Source organism: Plecotus auritus, assembly GCF_963455305.1.
Source record: "Plecotus auritus genome assembly, chromosome: 3".
In the NCBI taxonomy this organism is placed as follows: domain Eukaryota; kingdom Metazoa; phylum Chordata; class Mammalia; order Chiroptera; family Vespertilionidae; genus Plecotus; species Plecotus auritus.
The window spans coordinates 40,904,744-40,930,537 of NC_137772.1; the positions used below are offsets into that span (position 1 = coordinate 40,904,744).

General features: G+C 36.9%; 1 protein-coding gene across 4 annotated transcripts in view; it reads left to right on the top strand.

The window, feature by feature from the left end:
- NALCN (sodium leak channel, non-selective) overlaps positions 1–25,794 on the top strand; it is a 314,423-nt gene that overhangs the window by 42,502 nt on the left and 246,127 nt on the right. For all 4 annotated transcript variants that reach the window (XM_080660974.1, XM_080660971.1, XM_080660973.1 and 1 more), the window contains exons 4-7: positions 316–399; positions 1,401–1,540; positions 1,631–1,759; positions 20,667–20,821. In XM_080660974.1, coding sequence (XP_080517100.1) covers positions 316–399; positions 1,401–1,540; positions 1,631–1,759; positions 20,667–20,821 — 508 coding nt within the window. The remainder of the gene's footprint in view (positions 1–315; positions 400–1,400; positions 1,541–1,630; positions 1,760–20,666; positions 20,822–25,794) is intronic.

A 25,794-nucleotide genomic window follows, 5' to 3' on the forward strand; every position in this document is an offset into this window, starting at 1 on the left:
TGAATAGAATGGCCTTTGGTTCCTTAAATGATAGAATTTGTGTGGCTAAGAGAAAAAGTTGTGATGTTTTCCCTTTGCATACATTTAAATTTTTTATACAAATCTCTGCAGCTACTTGTGTTTTATAAATTAAATTATTATCCTCATACATAATGTCATTTAAAGTGCTAAAGGTATTCTTTTTGAAAATCTGCTTAATTATAATATAAAAATTGTGGATAGGTTTTACTGAATTAACACTTGACTATTTCCTCCACAGATATTTTTTGAAGTTATTCCTTTTGCCTGATAACATCATGTGAAATTTATTTTTAGGGGGATACTTCCTACTTGAAAGATCGCTGGTGTGTTTTTGATGGATTTATGGTCTTTTGCCTTTGGGTTTCACTGGTGTTGCAGGTAATTAAAAACTTTTAAATTACAAGGGAGTAGTTTCCAAAATTTGCATTGAAAATCTAACTAGATATATAAAAGCATATATATCCAATGCCACTGTATACTTTTCTACATTTATAAATAAAAAGCCTAACATTTTAATCATTGTCATTCACATTTGTGAATTAATTCTCAATAAGAAATGAAAATCAATACTATAAGAAATTGCTTTTTATTGAACTGGTATACAAATATAGTCATGAAAGGGAAGGAAAGAACATGGGGTGAGATTTCAGTATTTGTGGAATAAAAAGAAATGGGGTACATATATTTAAAAGTTCTAAAAGAGGAATTTTGTTGGAAAATAGTAGAACTCATTCCCATGCATTCAATCAGTCTTAATTTTGCATTTAACTAAAGTAACTATAATCTTCATGAAAACATTCAGAAAACATTCATGAAAATATTCATGCTTATTGATAAGCTGTCTTTGTTTTTACAAAGCTCACCTCTCTAACAGCCTAATTTATCCTGCATAGTAATGTGTTCTTTTCCACTTAATAACTATTGTATGATTGACAAACATTTTCCAATTATTACTTCACCTCTTAGTAAATGGTACATTTTTTTTCACATTTTCTAATAATACTTTTAATCCTGTCTCCATTACTTCATTTTCTAAATATTCAAAAAGTTTCACCAAACAACATGCTTAGTTAGGAAGACTTAGCACACTTTTTCTATATTCTAAGTTGGCACTTGTTTTTGTAATAAAACCTGTGCCTTGATGAATTATATAAGATTAAGAAAATGAAGAAGATTAACGGCACTTTCATTAGCTTATGATTTGTTTCTCCTAAGAGAGCGGTAGCTTCTAGAGGTACTCAAAAGAAAATCCAGTAGAAAAAAATGTAGGGCAAAGTTTAGGGGGCAGGATGCACCTCCTGATGCTGTCTGTATATGTCACCACTACAAACTATGCTAAGAGAAAGTCTAAACTTGTTTGTTCACCTTTAAATTTACAGGTGTTTGAAATTGCTGATATTGTTGATCAGATGTCACCTTGGGGCATGTTGCGGATCCCAAGGCCACTAATTATGATCCGAGCATTCCGAATTTATTTCCGATTTGAACTACCGAGGACCAGGATTACAAATATTTTAAAGTAAGCACTACTTTCACATAAGTTAAGGGGAGGAAGTTTATTACTTTTTAAAAGTAAGTTTTACCTATTTTATGTATTTTTTCCCCCTAGGCGATCAGGAGAACAAATATGGAGTGTTTCAATTTTCTTACTTTTCTTTCTGCTTCTTTATGGAATTTTAGGAGTTCAAATGTTTGGAACATTTACCTATCACTGTGTAGTAAATGACACGAAACCAGGGTAAGTTTATTTCCCAACTGCATTTTAATCTAGGTGATTAACAAGGATGTTTTTGTAATTCTCATGAGAAAAACCTCCGTATCTAAAAGTTTTAGAAGTTTTTATGTGCTCTCTCTTCTATTTTCTCTGCTTCCAAAAAATTGTTTTGTCCAATTCTTAACACAAGTATTCAAGACAAGGCCAAACTGAAAAATCTAACCTCTTGGGAGAGTAGATTAAGCAAATTTATTTTTTAAAATATATTTTTATTGTTTTCAGAGAGGAAGGGAGTGGGAGAGAGAGAGATACATCAGTGATGAGAGAATCATTGATCAGCTCCCTCCTGCACACCCCGTACTGGGGATCAGCCCTGCAACCTGGTCATGTGCCTGGACTGGGAATCAAATCATGACCTCCTGGTTCATAGGTCTATGCTCAACAATGAGCCACATGGCCCAGCTAGATAAGCAAATTTGAGGAATACATTTAGAAAATTTCCTCAGTGTGGCAGAATTCCATCAGAGTAAAATAAGAAGGGGATGGAAAATGGTATACTACTTCAAAAAACAATTGGCCAGTTTCTTAAACGTTGAATGTACACCTATCATATATCCCATTCATTCCATTCTAAACAAATTGTAGTTATATCCACATAATGAACACTATTTAGCAATAAGTAGTATGAGATATTGTTATAAACAACACCTTGGATGAACCTCAAAATAATTATGCTGAGTGAATGAAGCCAGATGAAAAAGATCGCATATTCTCTGGTTTCATTTGTATAAAATTTTAGAAAATGCAAACTTATCTACAATGATAGAAAGGTCATCAGAGGTTGCCTGGGAGTTAAGATTGCCTGGAATAGAAAAAGGAATTACCAAGGGGCACAATCAAACCTTTGGGGTTGATCAGTATGTTTATTATCCTGATGATGTTTCTATACATATGTGTGGTAGATTTCCCAAACTGTACATTTTTAATACTGGATGGGACAGAGGTAGGTTTATAATTGTATAGAAGATAACACAATAAGTAATAGTAGTAATACAAGAATAAACTGTTTTGTGTCCTCACAACTGTAAACCACTTTTGCCCCATCCTATATGTACAGTTTATTTTCAGTATACCTTGCTAAAACTATTTGCAATTGTTTTAGTGTGAAGCAGAAATCGAATTTTCTTCCTAAGGTCAGTTCAGTTGTCCTAGAACTATTTGTTGTGTGCTATTACTTGCTGAATTTGATACTACCTTTGTAATTTATGAATTCCCTGTCTATATTTGGGTCTGTACCTCTGGCTGCTATTTTGCTGGATTGATCTATTTGACTGTCTCTTCATCAATATCACTCTGAAATTCATCGAAATTATAACCTGGCTTTATGCATAGGGTCACAATTCCAATTCCCAGTCTTACAGGCTCAGAACCCTGTCTTCTGCCTCATGTGCCATTAAAATCCAAACTCCTGGATACTGGATACTTAGTTCTCATTCATAACATTTTTTTGCCAACTCATACCTCCCTAGTTTTTAATTCCCTCTTATGTTTTGACATTTTGGAATGTGTTTTTCTTTCTTGTGAGCCTAGAAATTTTTAAATGTTATCATTTATCCAGCACTTCTTGTTGTTTGTAGTGGAGGGAGTGGAATTTAATGTTGCCCATCTTGCCAGAACTAGCACGCTGGCACCCATAGAAATTTTTTTCAATTTTTCTCATGACACTGTGAGGTCCTTGAGGACACATACAGCAAAGAGTGGAGAATATTGATTTTATTATTGCCAGTACCTGGTATCCTAGCACATAATAACTACCTGGTAGCTATTTATTGAAGGCATGGTTGATGATAGATTACATTTAGACAAATAATAGTATGGCACATTGATAAAGAAGAGGGAATAAAAAAAAACAGAGAAAGAAAAGCAAGTTGCTAAAGGGACAAAGGAGACATAGTTAAAATATTGAAAAGCAATGTTAAAATTAGAGAAAAGCAATAGATGGTACAAACACAGGGTTGGAAAGTTGAAGGAAGTGGTAAAGGAGTTGACTGTGTGAGCGACAGAAGAGACAAATGTGTGAACAATACCTGTAGGCAGGTGTTTTTTTTAAGTGTGTGTAGGATGTAGAATATGTCTGGATTATTCCATGAATGAATGTGAAGATGGAAAAGATGTTGTGTGGGTTGGAGGCAATAGATATAAAGGTGGAGAACCGAGAAAGCTTCTGACTAAGAAAGCAATTATGTTTTAGCAGCAGTGAGTACAGGATGCTGGTTTAAACTTACCATTTCATTGAAAACCAAGTCCGAATTTGAGAATTCGAATACTTGTTAACACAACTAAAAGATCAGGTATCATGCTGGCAAGCTACACTTCGTCGTATAAAATATAATGCCGTTTGGGAAGACACACATGAGGACCTCTGAACTCACAGCCCTTGAATGACTTAGTTAATTACTCTTCACACAGCTCCTTACGATACTCAGTATGAAGAAATAAATGTCTTTGAAAAAATATTAAACGACCTTTTGTTTTCTGAATATTAGCTCCAGTTCAATGCTTTATCTGAAAAGTTGAGTTCACTTTGAAAAATTACATAAATGTTGGCAGAATTTTCAGTTACTTGAGACATAACAGTTATGAGGGAATGTCTGCATTTTCTCTCTTTTATCTGTAAAATCTGCCCAGTAGCATTATGTACATACACATATGTTCTGCCTTCTCTGTATGTGATTCTTAGTTTATTAGTTGAGGAGAAAATGAATAACTAGCCACATGGTTGTTCATTAAAAATGTTTTCATAAGTGTGATGGTTTATTTCAAGGAGCAGTCATTATACCATTTTTCTTTTAATTTTCAGTTTAGTAATACTGAGTTTTGAAGTTCCACTCATAAGCAGAAAAACTGTTGATAGCATTTTACTATTATTTCTAGCCCAGACATTAATTTACCTATTTTTAAAACATTCAAAAAATGTCCAAAATAAAAATGAAATGAATAAAATTCCAATTAAAATTTTCCCAACTTTTTTCTTTTTTTTCTTTTGCTGCTTCTTGGTTAGGAATTTCTCATAATGTCTCTGAGCTAGATATTAAGCTGCAGTATGATGGTTCTGTGTCCAGCAATCAGTTTTGCCTGTGGTGTCATGACCTCATTTCTCTTCATTGTTGTCCTTTAATAATTGTTCCAATTTCTGCTTAATTGATTCACATGGACTATACCCAACTATTGGGAGAGTTTTCAGGCATAGAGGTGTCTGTTCAGAAACCTATATGTCCTGGATTCCACAGCTCACCTCTGGAATTGATTATGCTTAATCTGTGAGGCAAACAAGATTAATAAAGAAACAACACAATACACATGCTTGTGCTTTTAAATGGAGCTGATTTCTTTTGAAGCAGACAGAAGGGAATCATAGCTATGTCTTCAAAAGCATTATTAGTAAAGCTTTAGAGTCTTCTCCAATAATGAGTGGCGACCCATGGAAATTATGGAACAAGTAAAGCAGTTCATAAGCTAAAGAAAGTTGCAAAGAGCAATGTCCTGTGGCAAAAACAGGTGTGCAAAACACCAAATGTGATGGCAGAAAGCCTCCCTTAAAGAGGAAAGTGCAAAAATGAGCTGGTAGTGAAATAGAAAAGATGAAGACTTACTTCACCTTATTATTATTCCTTATTATTATTCCTATTCATGGCTGAGTATCTAATAATGAAATCTTATTCCCAAGAATGAGATGAGAAAAACTTTAAGGTATGTAAACCTTTACTATGTAAAAGTATATATAGTATAACTTAATACTTTTAGCGTAGAATAGTCTATATAAAATTTTACTATACAAAGAACATAATTCAACCAAAAGTTCAGGTAAATATTTGTGATGGCTGGACCATTAACTTTAAGTCCCAGAGGTATGGAACCATATATCACAGATGCACTGAACAATACTGATGCGACTCTGTTGTGTCAGATTAATTACTACCGTGTTTTCCCGAAAATAAGACAGTGTCATATTAATTTTTGCCCCCCAAAACACGCTAGGTCTTATTTTCAGGGGATGTCTTATTTTTCCATGAAGAAGAATACGGTACACATTTATTGTTAAATGAAAATAAAGGAAATTTATTACCTGTATACGGTACAGTAGTACGGTAGTTGTCAACACAAACCAGACAAACTGTGAATCCTACAGTATCAAGAATTTACTCATTTATTCAATGACAATCATGTCATCATCTTCTGGAACATCATCATAACAATCCAATTCCTGAATTTCCTGGTGAATTTCTTGTGACTCCATTGCTTTCAGAATCAGTGGACCAAATCTCTCATGTTTAGCAATAGCACTGTCTTTAAATGAGTACTTCTTGTCAAGGTAGCCTGCTCGCAGTGCATTTGCAATGCAACTGTCAGTGATTTTCTCCCATGAATTCTTCACCCAAGTCACAACTTCTTGCAGTTTAGGTTTCACAAAGTTTCCCCGCTGATTTCTCTCCATTCTATTTTCAATGTAGTCATTAATTTCCATGCGCAAATTGTCTTTGAATGGCTTGTTTATTGCAATATCAAGAGTCTGGAGATAGGCCATCATTCCTGTGGGAATCATTATCTGATCTATTTTTCTTTCGTGAAGAAATGTCTTCATGTCTTTAGCACAGTGAGTGCTGGCTGCATCCCAGACTAGCAGACCTCTTTGGCTCCCTCGCATAACAAGCGGCAGCATTAAATCGACCCACTTCCTTATAACTGCTTGTGTGGCCCAGGCTTTTTCAGTTTCAGGAATAAAAACGCCCAAAACACGTTCAATCTTTTCCTTCTTGCCCTTAGAAATGATTAAAGGTGGGATTTTTTTTTAATATATTTTTTATTGATATTTTACAGAGAGGAAGGGAGAGGGACAGAGAGTTAGAAACATCGATGAGAGAGAAACATCGATCAGCTGCCTCCTGCACACCCCCCACTGGGGATTTGCCTGCAACCAAGGTACATGCCCTTGACCGGAATCGAACCCGGGACCTTTCAGTCCGCAGGCTGATGCTCTATCCACTGAGCCAAACCGGTTTCGGCTAAAGGTGGGATTTTAGTGCCATCCAGACGAATTGCCAAAATACAGGAAACACGTGCACTTTTGTAAGCAGTGGAGGGAATGTAGGCTAAGGAGGCACCCTGCTGTTCAATTGTTGTTTGAGATGATTGGCCCATAAACACTGCAGTTTCATCCATAGCAATCATGTTGGAAAGATTGTATTTAGAGAAGTCAGCATCATCAATAAAGGACTTGAATGCAAGTGCTCGCTTAATAACTTGAGTATCTTCCAACCTAAACAATGTTGTAGATCTTCTTAAAGACAGTTCACTTCGCTGAAGGAAATTATCCAGCCAGTGTTGTGATGCTTTGAAGTCTTCGGGGGCTATGTCAAACTGTGGTGCCATTGCAAGGGCAAATTCTTGAATCTGAGCCCTATTCACAACCAAAGCCTTTGCTCTCCTGTCAACAACCCATTCACAGATCAGGTCTTCCAGCTCGGAAAATAATGGTTGCCGACCTGATCCACAGTTGCGCTTTTTAGCATTTCCCTTGTCCGCTTGTTCAATGAGGTTACCATACTCTGCTCACCATTTTCGGACCAATCGGATACTCAACATCTTCTCTTTACAGAAAGCAGTAAGATTTTGGCCCCAAGAGTCTTCCACGATTCCTTTCTTGTACTCCACGGAGTAGCTTTTTCTTTTTGCGCTCATTTCTAGGGGTAAAAAAAAAAGGAATTGGGGTATCAAGGTGGGGGGAGGGGGCTCACTCAAAATGACACAGGGGGGATCAGAGGCGGGAATCAAAATGGCACAGGAGAATCAGAGGGGGGATTACCATTTTAGTAACCCCTTTTGATCCTCCTGTGTCATTTTGATTGCCCCCTCTGATCCTCCTGTGTCATTTTAAGTGATCCCCCTCCCCCCACCCCTGTGCCACTGAACACCTTCACCAGACATCCTCCCTACCCGTTTATTAGACATTTACCCCCTGGGGCCTGCCTGGGGACTGTCACTGGGCTTGCTGGGGCCTGGATCTGGGCTGGAGCAGGGTCTGCCACTGACTGAGAACCTTCAGTCATCATGAAGGCGGCCGCGAGCATCAGGTAGTGTCACCAGAGACAGACCAGCACTCACCACCTTCGCCGCGTCCCGTCCACTCTAATCCTCCTGTTCTTCTACATGCATCTGCGAAAGTCTCCTCCTCTCTCCCGCCCCGCGCTCACCACTCACTGCGACCTCCACTCCGCCTCCACACAGCAGTGACATCAGGACTCTGCGTAAGGTCACTGGTTGCTAGACGCCAGTCGGGGCGGCCCTAGCGACCAGTTTACGGTAAATTAATTTTCATTCTGAGACAGAGCCTGGGGCCTTATTTTCGGGGGATGCCTTATATTTCGCTCAGAAGGATACCTGTAAGTAGGTCTTATTTTCAGAGGATGTCTTATTTTCGGGGAAACACGGTAATAGTTTCTTTTTTCATCTCAGGAGAGTCTCAGTTTAGACAAAACACTCTATGATCACCCTGCCCAGGGGCAGCTTGTAGGGCCTGTTATTTTATAAAATCACTAAGACTTAGACTAGAGAAAATATAATGTTGTTTTTGGGGAGTTTTCTATTTCTGGTGCAAATAAAACTTAAGTTCACTCTTTAGGGATAACTCGAAAATAAATAAATTATTGTCTTATAAATTATGTTTATAAAATAATGAGTTTTTTTAATGGAAAGGTCAGTGGTCGGCAAACTCATTAGTCAACAGAGCGGCAAACGGGGGCTCGCGAGCCGCCTGTGGCTCGTGAGCCGCGGTTTGCCGATCACTGCCCTAGACTATCACATCTACATAGGGATAGAAGAATTAAAAATAGAAACAGTGTAACATTGATTACTAAATTTTAATTAATGAACATTATCAAGAAAGAATTTCGTAGGGTACATATAATTGTAAGTGCCTCAAATTCATGCGAAGGTATGTGAAATCTTGATTTATAGTTAAACTTCCTTTGAAAAGTGAAGAGCGAGATTGCTACATTTAACTTCCAGGACTCATGCAGAGATATCTGCCAAGTGGGAAACATAAGAACAATTTCAATAAATGCATATTAGAAACATTTTCTCTAAAATATTTAAGTAAGAAGTGAAAATACTCTGACGGTGCATGTAGATTTCTAATTAAATTAGTAGAAACATTTGTAGAGAATCTATTATATCTTAGCTTATTTTGCTTATATAACTGATTTTTGTAACAGGAATTCTGAAAGGAATTATTTGCTCCATTTTTCATATGAGGACACAGTCCCAAAGTGGTTAAATATGTGTCCATGTGATAAGTGAGAGAGCCAGGATTTGAACTCATATCTAATTTCCAAGTCCATATTTATTCAGCCAGTTGAGCAATTTCTGCAATAATCTAATGCACCTACAGATCAACATGCACATACATAAACTTTTTATAATGTGTATCATAGAGAAAATTAATATGCATATTACATCTTTGCTCTTTACTTTTCAAAGGAAGTTTAAATATAAATCAAGATTTCACAGACCTTTGCATGAATTTGAGGCACTTACAATTTTATGTATCCTACAAAGTTCTTTCTTGATAATGTCCATTAATTAAAATTTAATATTCTATGTTTCACTGTTTCTATTTTTAATTCTTCTATTCCTATGTAGATGTGATAGTCTAGGGCAGTGGTCGGCAAACCGCGGCTCACGAGCCATGTGTGGCTCGTGAGCCGCGGTTTGCCGCTCTGTTGACTAATGAGTTTGCCGACCACTGCGTAAGGCATTACCCTTACCCAGAAGTTTTGACTTCAGGTTAAAGACATTAGTACATTATTAAAATGTTTTTTTAAGTGTTTTTCCCTAAGGGATTCAGTCGCATCTGAATCTATGAAATAGTGATATGTAACATATTGTATTACTCCATATATCTTTTTTAAAATTGTTGTGTATACCCATCTCAAATATGTGGGCCACTTAAATCACCAATTAAATCAGCCTTTCAATGTGATAATAAAAAAATAATAACAAACATAAAAAATATTTCAGAATAATCCTAATTCCCACATAAAAATCAATACCAGTTTGATTTCCACTGAAATAGTAAAAACATTTGCTAGTCTTCAGTATAATAAAAGAAAACCCTACAGTTTGAAAAAGGTTCTAAAAGTGATTTTTTGATCAAGTACATCATAACACTTCTTTTGATCTTATGTTCACATCCCCCAAAAATATAAGATCATAAGTTTCTTATTTATTACAAGTGTTAAATAACCTTTACTGAACAATTGATGTAGGTTATTTTCTTATTTAATACTCATAAAAGCCTGATAAGTCATGTTCTCTTTTTACGTTCATATTTTATAGCCAAGGTAATTGAAGCTCAATAAGGTTACATGTTCATGCTGAAACAGAGGTAGAAGCAGAATTTAAGCCCAGTTCTCTATGACACCAATTTCTAGACTTATAAATATTCAATTGTAATTGGTCAAAACATACAAAATGATCTTTAACACATGGATATCCAAAGTATTTGAATAAAATGTTAGTTACAAGGAGCCCATGCTTAGGAAAGAAGTTCTAAATGGGCCAGATGAGTAAGTTGTCCAGGTTGCTAATATTTCAGGACTGAGTTCTGAAATGATATATTGGAACTTCTGAATGTACTAGTGAATGTGAAATGAGGAGCCCTGCCAATGCAGCCCCGCCCAGGGGTGTTTACTGTAGCTGTTCCTGTAGAAATCATAGGTAACATTGCTTTGATGTCTCAGGTTCAATAGGACCAGCCAGCTCTCTGACCCCCCTCCTCCTCCCCTTCATTGAAGCCACAATGACATTCAATGACTGTAGCAGCACTACCAGCACATCTTTGGAATTCGTTTCTATGGGGCTGAGTTAGTCAGAACCTGACCTGGTTAGTAAGCAGTGATTTAAAACCTTAGTTTTACGCTAAAATTCTCCAAGATATGTTATAGCGTAGAACACAAAATTTGCATGGCTTTTTATAAGATAAATCTTGAGCATGGAAACATGGAACAAATTGATGAATCTCAGAGGGAAGGGGGGGGTGAGGCAGAGGGGGCGGGAAGAGATTAACCAAAGATCTTATATGCATATATACATTACCTATGGACTCAGACAATAGTTTGGTGAAGGCCTAGGGTGGGGTAGGAGCCAGGTGGAAGGAGGCAATGGGGGGGAAAGAGAGACATCTGCAATACTCTCAACAATAAAGATTTTTTTTTAAAAGAGATAAATCATGAATTTTCAAAGAAATGCAAAGCTTTCAGCCAGCCGCTTGAGCTTCCTCTTCCCTTAAGTCTATTTACCTGGGAATGTCTAAGAAGCACCAGAGGTAATTAGAGTCTCTTGTTATTCTCGCAGAGAAGCAGGTTGTTCATGTGTTCTGGGAACTGCAGAGCAATCATCTCAGTTATATTCATTCAGTGACTCACATATTTTTAGGTCTAGTGATTGTGGGTAAGTGCACTTCATGGTTGAGGACTTCTGGGGATAGGAGATTTGGAGCTCTCTAAATTCTTCCCTGACCTTCACTTTTTTTTTTAGCCTTTTATTTATTTTATTTTTCAACTACAGTTTAAATCCAATATTATATTGTATTAGTTTCAGGTGTACAGCATAAATAAACAAAATTGAAACAGACTCATAGATACAGAAAACTGACTGATGGTTGAGAGAGGGAGGAATGGGGTGGGTGAGTAAAAAAAGGTGAAGGAATTAAGAAGTACAAATTAATAGTTACAAAATAGTCCTGGGGATGTAAAGTAAAGCATGGAAATATAATCAATAATATTGTAATACCTATGTATGGTGCCAGGTGGGTACTAGAAATATGGGGGGATCACGTTGTAAGGTATATGATTGTCTGGCCTTCACTTTTAATGTAGCTACATGTTTTTTACCATTGTGGAGTCCGTGGCTTCATTGGACCATCCCAGAAGGATGGGAGCCTCTTGAGGTGGGAAAAATTGCTGCTCTTCAGTCATACACTCAACCAAACCACCTCTGAAAAGCACAAATGCATTTTGAGCTCTTAATATGTATGAGGCACTTTAGATTCATAGTTGATAATTCATAAAGTGATCTTATACATTGGGTATGCTAATCCTCATGAAAGAAGGGAGGAAATAGCTCCTTGCTACACATTAATTATTTGGTGAAATCACCAACTAAAGTCCTATCTGCTTGGCCTCATATTCTGATGGCTATTTTCCATCATGCCAACTCATTCCTTATAGATAACTCCTAGCCCTGGATCTTCTAGTTCCCAAAGCAAAAAGAGAAGAGTTATTGCTTGAGAAGCTCTTGGCCTAGATTTGAAATGTCAAGGGTAGTAGATTTGTATAAAACCTCAAAACAGGTTTCACATTTTCAATTTGGAGCTGATCAGTGTTTCCTCTGTGTCCCGATAGTTTACTTTTCTAAAATAATGTTTTTAAATATATTCTTTGTCTCATCCTGCCTCAAATGCCAGTCTCCTGGCTCCTGTCATGTGGGTTGTCCTTTATCCATGTTGGCAAAGTAGTGAGTGATATAGTTAAGGAAGTAAACTTGGGGAAAATATATAATTTTAAAAACTATACAGATATAACAAAGTGAAAAGACTATGTAAATTTTTAAAAAATAAAATAGCGTATTGTCATTCAAATTTTGGTTCATGATGAATTCAGTTCTTTGTGGCTTTGACAATCTAGCCATTCGGGAAAGGATGAGGAAAAAGATCATATTAAAATATTCTCTATTTAACAGTAAGAAGAAATTTATTTTTTAATTTCTTAGAAAATGGGCCAGATTTACTTGTTTATAAAAAGGGGTGTGATGTCAATATTATTTTCTGCCTCAGACTATTTATCTTATCTTTTAGTCCCTCTAAAAGTCCAGGCAGAGTAATTAAAAGTTTTCAAAAATCAATAAATAGTTTAATCTCTGCAAATTCCAGGGTGGGATTAGTTTCTGAAAGCACCCAGCTATAGAATTAGCCAGGCCAAATCCTAAGAGTTTTTAATTAGTCCTGAAAGAGGAGTCCAAAACAAAGCCAGCTGATTCTTGGAGTAAACCTGAAAGATAGATAACATCCAGAGCAAGGTCACTGCCAGCATGTGCAATGAGAGGCACAATTCATGCCACCACTCATAGTGAGACAAGCTATGACCAAATGTATCAAAGGCCATATTCACTATTCTCCCATGTGTGAAGATTGTGTGTGTGCCCTTTTCTTTTCCCCAATATCCAAATCTCTGAGTATGTAGTTAAAAATTTATTATTTTATGGTAATAGCTGTTTATTTACAACCCTGAAGAAAAAGCTGTGAATAGCTACACCCACCAATGAAAGAGTAAAATTGTTGTTCTTTTCCTCTTCCTGCGTTTTCTTTCTCTGTGTCCTGTGCAAACAGGCTTTGACATTTCCACTTTCCAGACGCTGTTTTCTAATCCTTTAATAGTTACTTCCAAGTATCACCCATACAGGAAGATTTTCCCAGTACCACTCACCATTCACCAACAGTATCATATGTAATGTTTCTATGTTCTGCTTTTGTAACACCATGAGCATAAGAGATCTATTTTAAAGCATTCCTAATGCTCTACTATGGGCATTATTTTTTCTATGTTCTTTCTCACATTAGGCAATAAAATCTGTGAGCTGGAAATATCTCATTCATCTCTATTCCTAGCATGCTGTGTGGCATAGAATAGACTTGTCAAAAATAATTATTTTGAATGACCAGACAAATGAAATAAAGTTATGCCACTAAGAAAATGAAAAAAAAAATTCTGAAAAGGGCTGAATGGTAATAAGTGTAGTTATTGTGATAGGTAGACAGACATGAGTAGAGCAAGGACTATAAGCTGGGTACTGAAGGTCACCAGGATGAAAAGCCCCAGGTGCCTAGCAATGGAAAATCAATTGTAGGGTGGGACCTTACCCCCAGAGTGACTTTTCCTCCCATAGCATATCACAGGTCATGACATGTGGACCCCCTGACTTTTCCTCCCTAGAGATAACATCTAGGCCTCAGTTGTATTTCAGCTCCAGGCCCAGATAAGCAACTAGCCAAAGTTGACATCAGAACCAGCTGCATGGAATAATGACCCCATGCCTTGGTGCTGGCCAATCAATCAGTGGAGTCTACAACCCTCAATGGACACTCCTGGAAAGCTACTGAATATTCTATTAAGATCTTTCCCTGGGACCTCCCCTAAAATCTCCACCCTTAGAATGGAGGACTCAGTGTGCTCATGAGTGACAGTAATTACTAAAGGTCAACACTAAACTCATTGCAGTAAGCAGTGACAGCAGTTTGATATCAGTAGAGAAAGATGATTTCAGGGATAAAGAAAAATTTGAACATAACATCTTGAGCTATTGCATTTGGCATTGGTGAGTCTTATGGACAGATGAGAACAGAACACAATGGGGCACATGGTTTCACTCTAATCATTTACCTTTTCTTTTATATGAATGTGTTATGAGGTCATTCAGGGAATTGTTTTTTTAAAAGGCTGCTCAAATGGTTGAAGTGAGTTGCCTGAGGTAATTAAGTTGGTTAGTCATTGAAGTGAGATGATACTCCTTGTGTCCCAATATATTGATCAATGCTCTGTGCTATAAGGAATAATAACTTAAAATCATAAAACTCTGAAGTACTGAGAATTTGTTTGGAGCTGTTATTAAACAGTTTCAGCAACAAGCTGAGTATATTTTCTTGGATATCAAACTTCTACATATGTTATTTGTAAATAGATAATTGTTAAAGAATTGCCAGACAGATAATTAAAGCCTTTTGAAAAACAATTAACTGCTCTGAGGGATTCCAGTACTTGTTTTGAAACATGGGAACTACTAAAGCCAGAAATTTTTTTAAAAAATTGAAAAAGTATGCCTATTTTTAGTTATAACAAGAAAAAAATGTATAAAAATGCCAGGATCCAATTGTTGAAGAGTTTTCTCCTGTGGTTACTTTATAAATAAATTAATTAATTGATTAATTCACCATAGATTTAAATATTGATGAAAAGAAGGACATTTATTTATTTGCTCAGAAAATAATTATTAACCATTTACTATGTATTAGTCAGGGTCCTTTAGAGAAACAGAATAAATAGGGTGTATATATAACGTGAAAGAGATTTATTTTAAGGAATTAGCTCATGAGATTGTGGAGCTAGCAAGATCAAACTTTTCAGAGCAGGCTAACAAGCTGGAAATGCATCAGGTGTTGACTGCAGTCTGAGTCCAGAGGCAGCCTGAAGGTAGAATTCCTTCCTCTTTGGATTTCTTCAGTCTTTTTCCCCTTGATGCCTTCAACTAATAGGATGAGACTACCCACATTATGAAAGGTAATCTGCTTTACTCACAGCCTACTGGTTTAAATATTAATCACATTTCAAACATATCTTCATAGCAGCCTCGAGACTGGTGTTTGCCCAAACAGCTGGGCACCGCAGTCTAATTAAGTTCACACATAAATTGAACCATCACAAACTATGTGTCAGGGACTTTATAGAATTGGAGTCTACATCCAATGAATAAATGAGCACACAAACATGAATTACACATGTGCCAGGTGCCAGAAATAAAAGTGAGGTTGCTTTGAGAAGTTACAGCAGGAAACCCGAAGTTACAGCAGGAACATTGTAGAGATTCGGAGTGACATTTAGGCTGAAAAAGTGATGTTCAGGCTGGGCCTGAAGGTTAATACATGGATTAACCAGGTTAAGATGAGAGGAGAGATTTCCCAACAGAGGAAAAGGCCTTGAAATAGAAGAACACCAAGAGCTGGGAGACCAATATGGTTGGGCACTAGGACACTTGGGGGAAGGGGAGGAGCCATATCCTCAGTGTCTTGTAAATCATATTAAAGATTTGCCACTGACAGACTTAATGTAAGATAGTGATGGTGAAAAGTCTCTCTATATGCTTTGTGGCAAATGGACTGGAAAAGCTGAGTGGATGCAGGATGACCAGAGTTGAATTAACTCAAAATATATTTTGGGAGATATTTAGAGGAACATAATGACTAATTATGAGGGTTGGTGGAGAAGTAGGTATTAGAGGTGATTCTAGATTTCAAACTTGCTCAACCCTGGATGACCGTGCAACTCAATGAGAGGAAATGTTGATGAAAGAGTCAGAGTTCACTATGGGGTTAGAGTGATTAGTACTTGTGCTGGGGCCACCTGGAGTGATCTAATAGGCAGTTGGACGTGCAGCTCTGAGACTACACTGGCACCTAGGACAAGAGCGAATTGAAACTGATGGAATTGGATCTGATTGCATAGGGAGAGAACGTCATGGAAAAGAGAGGAAGGCCAAGGACCAAGGTCAGAGAAAACTCAGTATTTAAAGTTCCATTATAGGAGGAGGAGATAGAAAAGGAGAATGATCTGAGAATTATGGACAAAACTGGCATCTTTAAAGCCAGCATCTCTGTAGCACTCTGAGCCTTCCTTTCATAGCCACATGTCTCTCTAACCACAACTAGAAAAGGTTTTTGATTTTTAAGGACTCGTGATCAGGTTGGACCCACCTAGATAATCCACAGTAATCACCCAAGCTCAAGATTTTTAGCTTTGCTCACATCTGTAACCTCAATCCCCTCTTGTCGTGTAATTTAAAATATTCACAGGAGATTAGAACGTAGACATCTTTAGGGGTTCATTGTTTGACTTACTACCAAAACAACTATGTGGAACACTATTGAGAGGTCACAGAAGACAAAAACTAAAAATTTTCTAATTGGATGTAGCATGTGGAAATAAACAAGAGCAATTCCAGTGGGGTGGAGATCACGAAAATGGGCTGAAAATTAAATTAGGGAGATTACAAGTAAATAGTTGTTTTGTTTTGTTTTGTTTTTTTCAAGAAATCTGACTATAAATAAGAAATGCAGCTCTTAAAACCCACTTAAGTATGAATGGTTATTTATTTTGACTGGGAGAATCATGTCTATATTAGGATTTGGCTGGTTGGAGCCAGAATTCTACCCCGCTAATTCCAGAGAGCTTCTTGTTTTATCATGAATATCTGAGGAAAAATGAACAAGGGAATCATTAAAAATCAATAAATAAAAATAAAACCTGGAAGGTTTCTTGTTAACTGAGAAAATGTAAGATAAGTAATATTTATTCTGAAACTTTTTATGTTCATTTCTATTTTTGAAAGGGGTTATTATGTGGTTTTAAATACATGTGTTCCAGAGCAATTAATCATCTAATAAATGTGTCTCTAAGAAGAATTTGCTAATAGCTTGATGTTGGCAAAAATAATGTGTTTCACATCTGCTGCCTCTGGAACCCAAAGATTTCAAAATAATATCTGTGCTGGAGAGGGTTGTGCTTAAAATGAGAATTGGTCTTAATATGAAGGAAAAATGGAGTAAAAAAGGAAAAAAATACTCTAATATTTATAAATTAATGAAATCATAATCATGATAATTAACAATTATTGAATGATTAACTTACTCTCAGCAATATTATGAGAGTTGTGCATAAGTTCATTACAGTAAATCACTAAAACACCCTTACAGCCCTGGCTAATGTGGCTCAGTTAGTTGAGCATCATCCCATGCACCGAAAGGTTACAGAACATCAATGTCTCTCTCTCTCTCTCTCTCTCTCTCTCTCTCAATATATATATATATATATATATATATATATATATATATATATATATCATATATATAATCTCTATGTCTATCTCTATGTCTATCTCTATGTCTATCTCTATCTATCATCTCTATCTCTCCTTTCCCCTCTCTCTGAAAATTAATGAAAGCATGTCCTCAGGTGATGATTTAAAAAATTCTCTCCCCTACAAAGTAGGTGCATTTGTGGAAACTGAGGCAGTACTAGTACACACTAGAACTATGGTCTTAATCTATGCAGTTTACCAATATCAAACTATCAATAACAATAGGGAACACCTAGCATTTATTGTCTACCAAGTACTCATTTTAAGTATTTTACAGATGTAAATAATTACATTTTCACTTCAACTTTATAAGGTAGATATTTTCCTGCCATCTCACAGATAAGAAACTGAGGCACAGGTAGGTGAAGTCATGTGGCTCCAGAGTCCAATTTTCTATGCAAATATCTGAAAGATGATTTTAAGAAAGTGTTTTTCATGTAGGCAGTGTCTCTTCAGACATTATGGCTATTGTCTTTTTGAAGTACTGGCAATGAAAAAATTATTAATTTTGATGGGCTACTAAAATGTTTTCTCTTTGAACTTCACCTTACCTCCCTCAAGTATAAAGTATTGGGTGATCTGTAAAATTTTTTTCAGCTGTATAATTCTGTGAACATAATGCTTTCAGTATCACATGCCAAAATTCCTTCTATACTTTTGACAAGTATTTATGGTTGTGTTTTTACATGCCAGGATTCATGCTACATTTTATTGTTATAATGATGAATAGTTATTTGTAACTAGAGGCCTGGTGCATGAATTCGTGTACCAGTGGGGTCCCTCGGCCTGGCCTGCAAGATCAGGCCGAAACCTGCTCTCTGACATCCCCTGCGGGGTGCCGGCTTGAGAGAGGGCACAAGCCAGGCCCAGGGCACGATTGGGGGCCGGGGAGGGATGCAGGAGGTTGGCCAGATGGGGAGGGACCACAGGAAGGCTCCAGGGCATGTCCAGCCTGTCTCACTCAGTCCTGATCTACGGGACCCCAGCAGCAAGCTAACCTACCAGTCGTAGTGTCTGCCCCCTGGTGGTCAGTGCACGTCATAGCAAGGGGTTGAGCAGCCTTAGCATATCATTAGCATATTATGCTTTGATTGGTTGAGCAGTCAACTGGACGACTGGACACTTAGCATATTAGGCTTTTATTATATAGGATAGGATTTTTTCTAAGGTGACAATTTTGACCTCTGTAAAGTCTTTGAGCATGTTGACCACAACCACCTTCTTGAAACACTTGAACCTTTTGGATTTGATGACAAACACATTCTAGAGTTTCCTCCTACCTCTTGGGTTATGACTTCTCATTCCCATTTCAGGCTCTTTCTCATTGGCTCCTATGTTTCAGGGAACTATTCTTCCTTTGGTAAACTCATGATTTCTAAGGATTTTAAATTATCATCTGCAGGGTGATTTTTGTTCCTCTTCAATATCTGTTATATAGGGTAAGCATTTATTGAGCAATTGCAATATGCTAAGAGCTATGCTGAGTGCATTACTAAGTGTAATTTTTCTTAATCCTCACATAGCTTCCCTGTTAATTATGATTACTCTCCCTATTTTACCCAGGAGGAAACTGAGCTTAGAAACACCTAGAACTTTAACCAGGTCATACAACCTGTAAATGGCAGAGCTTGGGATCAAATCCAGAAAGCCTTATTCTGAAACTCTGAAACCCTGTCTCCTTACCACTTTGTTCTTCTGTGTAAGGTGTGGGTACCATACCCAAAACAGAGTCATATTCAACCTCAGTGAAAATGGATCATTTGGCCTAGGTATAAAAGTGTGAAATGAGGAGAAATAAGTGACGTGTCTGCCTGAAGTCATATCTTTCTGACAAAACAAAGTTCTAATTTCCATAATTAGCGCATTTCCCTTGGGGCTTGCATGTGGAGTCCAAAGAGCAGCTTAAAATGTGACTAGAGGGAACAGTTATTTCAACACCTATTCCCAGAGATGTGTAGGCATGTCTCCTCTCTTGCAGCTAACAGAATCCTGAAGGAATGAGCATAGGAGTATCCGAGAGGTGGGTGAGGCTTTGAGAGCTTTGTTTATGACTGAAACAGAACTGGGGAAGGTATCACCAGGCATCATGGGGTGTGTGTGTGTGTGTGTGTGTGTGTGTGTGTGTGTGAGACACTGAATATGTGTATGTGTGGTGGCCTCAAGCAGCTAAGAGATTACACAAAGTTATGTGTCAGACTCTAGGAAAAGCCTATTACAGCAGCCAATTGAAAATAAGGAGAAACTAAAGAACAGAAACATGACCCAACAATTCTGCTTCAATTTGACCATAAAGTGAGAGAAATGAGACAATCCTAAAGTTGGTCCCTATTTAAGAAATGCCTAGAAACACTGATGTTTCTAGTGGAAATGACTTAGAATAAAATCAGGAGTTTAGAAGGCTTATGAAATCATCTAGCCTAAACTTTGGCCTGTACATAGTCCATGTGAATTGCCTCAGATGGCAGCCATTTAAGACCCATTTTTAAGGTCAGCTCAGAATGTGATTCCACAATTATTATTCCTGTGATTACCTGTACCCACCACCAAGAAAGCCAAGAAATCCTTCTACATCAACATAATCTCCTGCTTGTCCTCCAGAAAGATTAAAAAGGGTTATTATCACCATCCACCTTAAAAAAAAAAACACCTTACTATTCCTGGAGCTATCGCTAAATCACCACATTATCTCTCTCTTTCCAAATGATATCTTTAGTTCCTTCAATCTCATCTTATTTGTCTGGTTTCCTTTCCAAACTTCAGCAGAAGGACAAGTGCCATATATGAGATTTGTAGTATCTGTGCCATATGGCAAATGTCTGTCATCTATTATTGCTTAGAAGTAGAGAAGTAGTTTATGCCCACAGTAGGGTAAAGATTAACAAGGAATCCCCAGACAAGCTAAAATTTCATGAAAATCTATAGGAAAAGTCCTTCCTTTGCTTATTTGGGTCTTGAATTTTAAAGACAAAAAAAAAATAATGGTAATAACATTCTTATAAAGACCTATTGTGGGAATGAATCAGGTATCCTTTGAGAATGTTTAATATGCCATTAATGTGATGAATGCCATTTATGAATCTTAAGTCTGTGTTCATATACAGTGGTTATTAATGAAGAGTGATTACATTATTATTTTAATCATCATTTACCATTGATGGAATTGTCTAACCCTTTCATGTGTTATTCACAGAAATGTGACCTGGAATAGTTTAGCTATCCCAGATACACACTGCTCACCAGAGCTAGAAGAAGGCTACCAGTGCCCACCAGGATTTAAATGCATGGACCTGGAAGATCTGGGACTTAGCAGGCAAGAGCTGGGCTACAGTGGCTTTAATGAGATAGGTCTGTCTTACTGGTAAAACACATTTTTCAGTTTCTATTTTATAATGTTATGAAACAGAGATAATAGTTGTATAATTGATATTTCCTATTAAGACTGGTTATAGTATTTAAGAAACACAACTGCAAATTTTAATTATATGACTGAATTATATTCTACCTTACAATCTATAATATACAGTCTGTATTTATGTATAGTCAGCAATGTCTGTAGAGATTTAAATAGCTCTCATTTTAGACTAGTTTGATTCTTAATTATAGCATTTAAGAGTATTTCTTTGATGAGCAAGGTTTAGGGGTTATTGCCTCAAAAAATAAACAAGACATGGTTTTCTTTCACATTTTAACTATACTCAAGTGGTCAAGGTAAGTCTTAAATAACTGGAATAATAGGCATCCATGAGTGTATGAGAGCTGACAAGGAATCCTAGAACACAAGACAGCTAATGAAGTATTTAATGAATATGCATCAACCATATAAAGGATATACGAGGAATACCATGTGCTTAAAAGTATAGATTTATTTGTGACTTGTCCTATTAAGTCCTTAAATGTATCATTTACACACAGTAATTAAAGAACTTAGTAGCTGCCATTTAGTTGATATCATTGCATTTATTACAATTCCATGCAAATTGCACGTATTGCTTTTTGAAGAAAAAAAATCCATAGAACTCTAAACAATTATTTTATGCTTTGAGAATGTGTCTTAGTGAGTTCAGGCTGCCACAACAAAATACCATTGACTGGATGGTGTAAACAAATTTATTTCTTTCCAGTCTGGAAGCTGGAAGTCTGAGATCAGAGTGCCAGCATGGTAGGGTTCTGGTGAGGCATCCTCCCCTCCCTAGCTTGCTGGTGGCTTTTTGCTGTGTTCTTACATGGATGGGGTGGAAGTGGGGGAGAGAGAGAGAGAGAAAGAAAGCTCTCCAGTCTCTTCTTATAAGGGTACTAATCCCATCATGAGAAGCAAACCCTTATGACATCATCTAAACGAAATCACCTCCAAAAGGCCTCACCTCCTAATACAATCACATCAGGGGTTAGGGCTTCAACACGTAGTTTGGTGGGGAGGCACGAACATGTAGTTTATAACAGGATTGTTATCAGAATTATTTGAAAATAATAATGAAATCAAACAATAAAATAATAAATAAAAACACATTTTTTAAAAAAGTTTCAAGGCCCAGATACATTTAAGGGAATTCTGGACACTTTTACCCAGGGCCTACAAGAAAAACCTTCCAATGCATAACAGGGTGGTGGCTGTGCTCTTTTGGAAGCCGAATGAATTTCCTGACTTTTGATGTGGTTTCACATCTCAGTGAGCCTGCTGGACGATGTGGGATTTTACTCATAGTCATACTCTGGATGGCAACTACTACAAACCCAGCCAATCGACCTTCACACATCAAAAAAAGTGGCTGGTAAATCCACTGGCCTTCAGGCAACTCCTGAATGGTGGTACCCAGGGTGGCTTAGTGAACTCAGGGATGAGTATTGGAATGTGAGAAAGAGTACATGAAGGTCTTGCATTGATTAAGGAGTGCTTTTCTGATATATGAATTAAACCACAAGACTAAATAAAGCCTTTGGACAGAATATAATACTGAACTTGGGCTAAAAAACACAAATAGTTTGTATTTTTTTAAAGTGAAATTTGTAAATAACATCCCTAAATTTTCATTTTCATATTTTAATATGTCCTCATAGTGGATTTCCAGCATTGTAGTTAGACAAATCTTTTGGCCAATGATACAGCTTCCTATTTCACAAAAATTTAGAAACCAGAAGCATTTTAATTTGCTTTATGCTCTTAAACTTATTGGCTTTAGAACCAGTCTTACACCTCCTGTCTCAAAAGTGCAGAGGCCTCTGATGGATGATATTAATGCCTGTCAGGGATGAGAGGCAATCACAGGCGTGGCATGGGACATGAGATATATCGATTTGGCAAACTGTGTGGAACAAGCTTCAGGAGTCCTAACAGCTGGGACATGACTCAAATGCATGCTGGTCAGAGCCTGCAGCCCCTTCTTTCAGGGGCTAACTGAATGTACCCATCTCTTGTGTGGAAAGTGGCTAGCATTCAGGCTTTAGGCTGCCTTGGCACAAGAATCATCCAATCCTTTAAAATCAAATCACACCCTGACCGTTTTAAATGCAGCCTAAACTTAAAATGCTGCATTATATTTCAGTTGGTTCATCTTTCTTCACTGTAACTTATACTGGCTTCAACTAATGCAGGCTACAATCTCTCTTTAGAAGAGAAAGTCTCCTTATAAAGTACATTGGCTTGAGCAGCCCAATTCTAGGAGGGGATTGCCAGGCAATAATCTTGCTGTAGTTCTGTTTATTTGCACATTTCTCTTGCAAAGACTTAAGCTCCTTGAAAACAGGAAGCACGCCATTTCATCTTCATGTCTCCAGGACTCTAGGGCAATGCCTGGTTCATAGGAAGCCTTCTACAAATATTTACTAATGAACTGAACAAAGTATATGTCCTTTTTTAATTGGCTGGTAACCAGTCATGTTTGTGTTAGGATATGAAGCCATACTAGAGAATTAAGTTGCTTTCTTGTCGTTCTTTTCTCTGAATGTGTCTGTTTTTTGTCTATTCCTCATAACTTCCCTTTCTATGAAAGCTTAATTTGATTTGTTTGCTTCTTTTTCTCAAATGGTGATTGAATTCAATATCATTATGACTAATGGTTAGATAATGAAATGTTGACTTTGTACTATCATCAAAAAAAATTTTAAATAGTCTCTAAAGTTTAGATTTTAATTGGTAACTACTTCCTGTTATTCTGTGTCTATCTAGATACACAGACTGTAGTATTTTGGGAGATTTTCAAAGCTCTTATGGGAAAAAATATAGTGTTTTCCCCAAAATGAAGAAAAGAAATTATTTTATTAGGTACATGTGATCATCTCTTTCTGCATGCAGTTTATTTTAAACCATAATTAGGTGCCTAATTGTGCACATAAATTTGGTCCAGATACTTTATGTGTAAGTAATCGTGATTAATTAAAAAGGAGCACATTTCTTTTTCTTATTAATCAAATTATCATGTAATACATTGACTTTCAACTCAATTATATAATTTCATTTATAAGTAGCTTTATGTCTCATTGAAATTTAATACTGATGTTGGAAACTCAATTTTTAAAATATATTAAAAGCCAGAGTCATTAAGTAGAAAAAAATTATAAAGAGCCCCTATTGTAAGATTGCAGAGTAAAGACACCTTTGCATCTCTAAAATCACCCAAACATCAAAGAGACTGAGAAACAGAAATGCAACTTATATATTGAAGGACTCTGAAAAAAACCGTAACCATAAATCAGTGGTTCTCAACCTTTCTAATGCCGCAACCCTTTAATACAGTTCCTTATGTTGTGGTGACCCCCAACCATAAAATTATTTTCGTTGCTACTTCATAACTGTAATTTTGCTACTGTTATGAATTGTAATGTAAATATCTGTGTTTTCCGATGGTCTTAGGCGACCCACAGGTTGAGAACCGCTGCTGTAGAGCCTAAGACCATCGGAAAACACAGATATTTACATTACGATTCATAACAGTAGCAAAATTACAGTTATGAAGTAGCAACGAAAATAATTTTATGGTTGGGGGTCACCACAACATGAGGAACTGTATTAAAGGGTCGCGGCATTAGAAAGGTTGAGAACCACTGCCATAAATCCATCAGAGGGCCAGATGACTAACAAAAAACTTCCTGGAAGGATTCTGGTTACTGAGGATCTCAGATAGACAGCAGAATGCTGACATTCTAAAATAACAAATGGTCCCAGCGGAGCAGAACAGCCCTCTATTGGAGTCAGGGCAAAGCAGTGTGTAGCTGACTGTGGGAGCTTTCTGGGTCTCCATGTGGCATCACAGAGTAGAGACCCTTGTTTCTGCAAGCAGTTTGTAACGAAATAGGGGATAGACACTCCATTGTGAGAGGCCCAGGGCTGCTGGTCCGTGTTGACCAGGACAAAGGAAAGACCCAGCTTAAGGTTTGCAAATCTGGCTACACCTTAGGATGAGCTATACTTTAGGACCATTATTCCCAGGCCCAATAAATTGAAATTTTAGAGGGATCCCAAGCAGAAATGGCTTTAAAAAGTTTTCCAAGTGATTCTGATGTGCATGCAATGTGAACCACTGGATTGAAGAAACACTGATACACGCACATACCCACGTAAAAGAAAGCTTCATTTCTATCCCATAATACCACCTCACTCCTCCTCTACATGATACAGTGACAAATATTGGGTCCCATAAAAATTGATGTCAAGGTGAGTAATAATAAAAAAGAATCAGGGTCATATCTATAAAAATGTACCTTTAGGTGCATTTAAAACTGAAAAAAAAAATATTCCAGATATATAACTTAAAAAATAAAACTGTAGAAAAAGAAGGCCTGAGTATACGGATTAAAAGGGTACAACTTGTCTCAGTAAATGAACAAAGAATAATCAACACTGAGGCATAGCTTAGTGAAGATGCTGGAATTCAAAGCTTAAAAATGTATCCACTAGGCATTCAGGAAAAAAAAAAAAAAGATCAAGTCATTTTTATGGGAGGCCATTGGAGAAACATCACTCTCTAGGATATAATGACACAATGTTTACAAAGTCCTTGGGGAAATACTAGTGATGTGTTGAACTCTTCTTATTTTTGAGAGTCAAGAACTCAGAGACTTTATTTTATATGAAATCTTGAAGTCATTCATCTAATCAGGGATGACTGGTCATGAGCCTAGTCTCTAATATCTATTTGCTGATACAACCGTAGGATTTAGGGAATATATATAAATATTAAAAATTATGATTGTGTAAAAAAGAGAAGACAAAGGGGGGAGGGAGCATAATGATGTTGCTGTCCTTATCATTTATAGTTAGCAGTAAAAACAAGTATGATTATATACTTGTATGTACACTTGCCATGAAAATGTATTACAAAGAC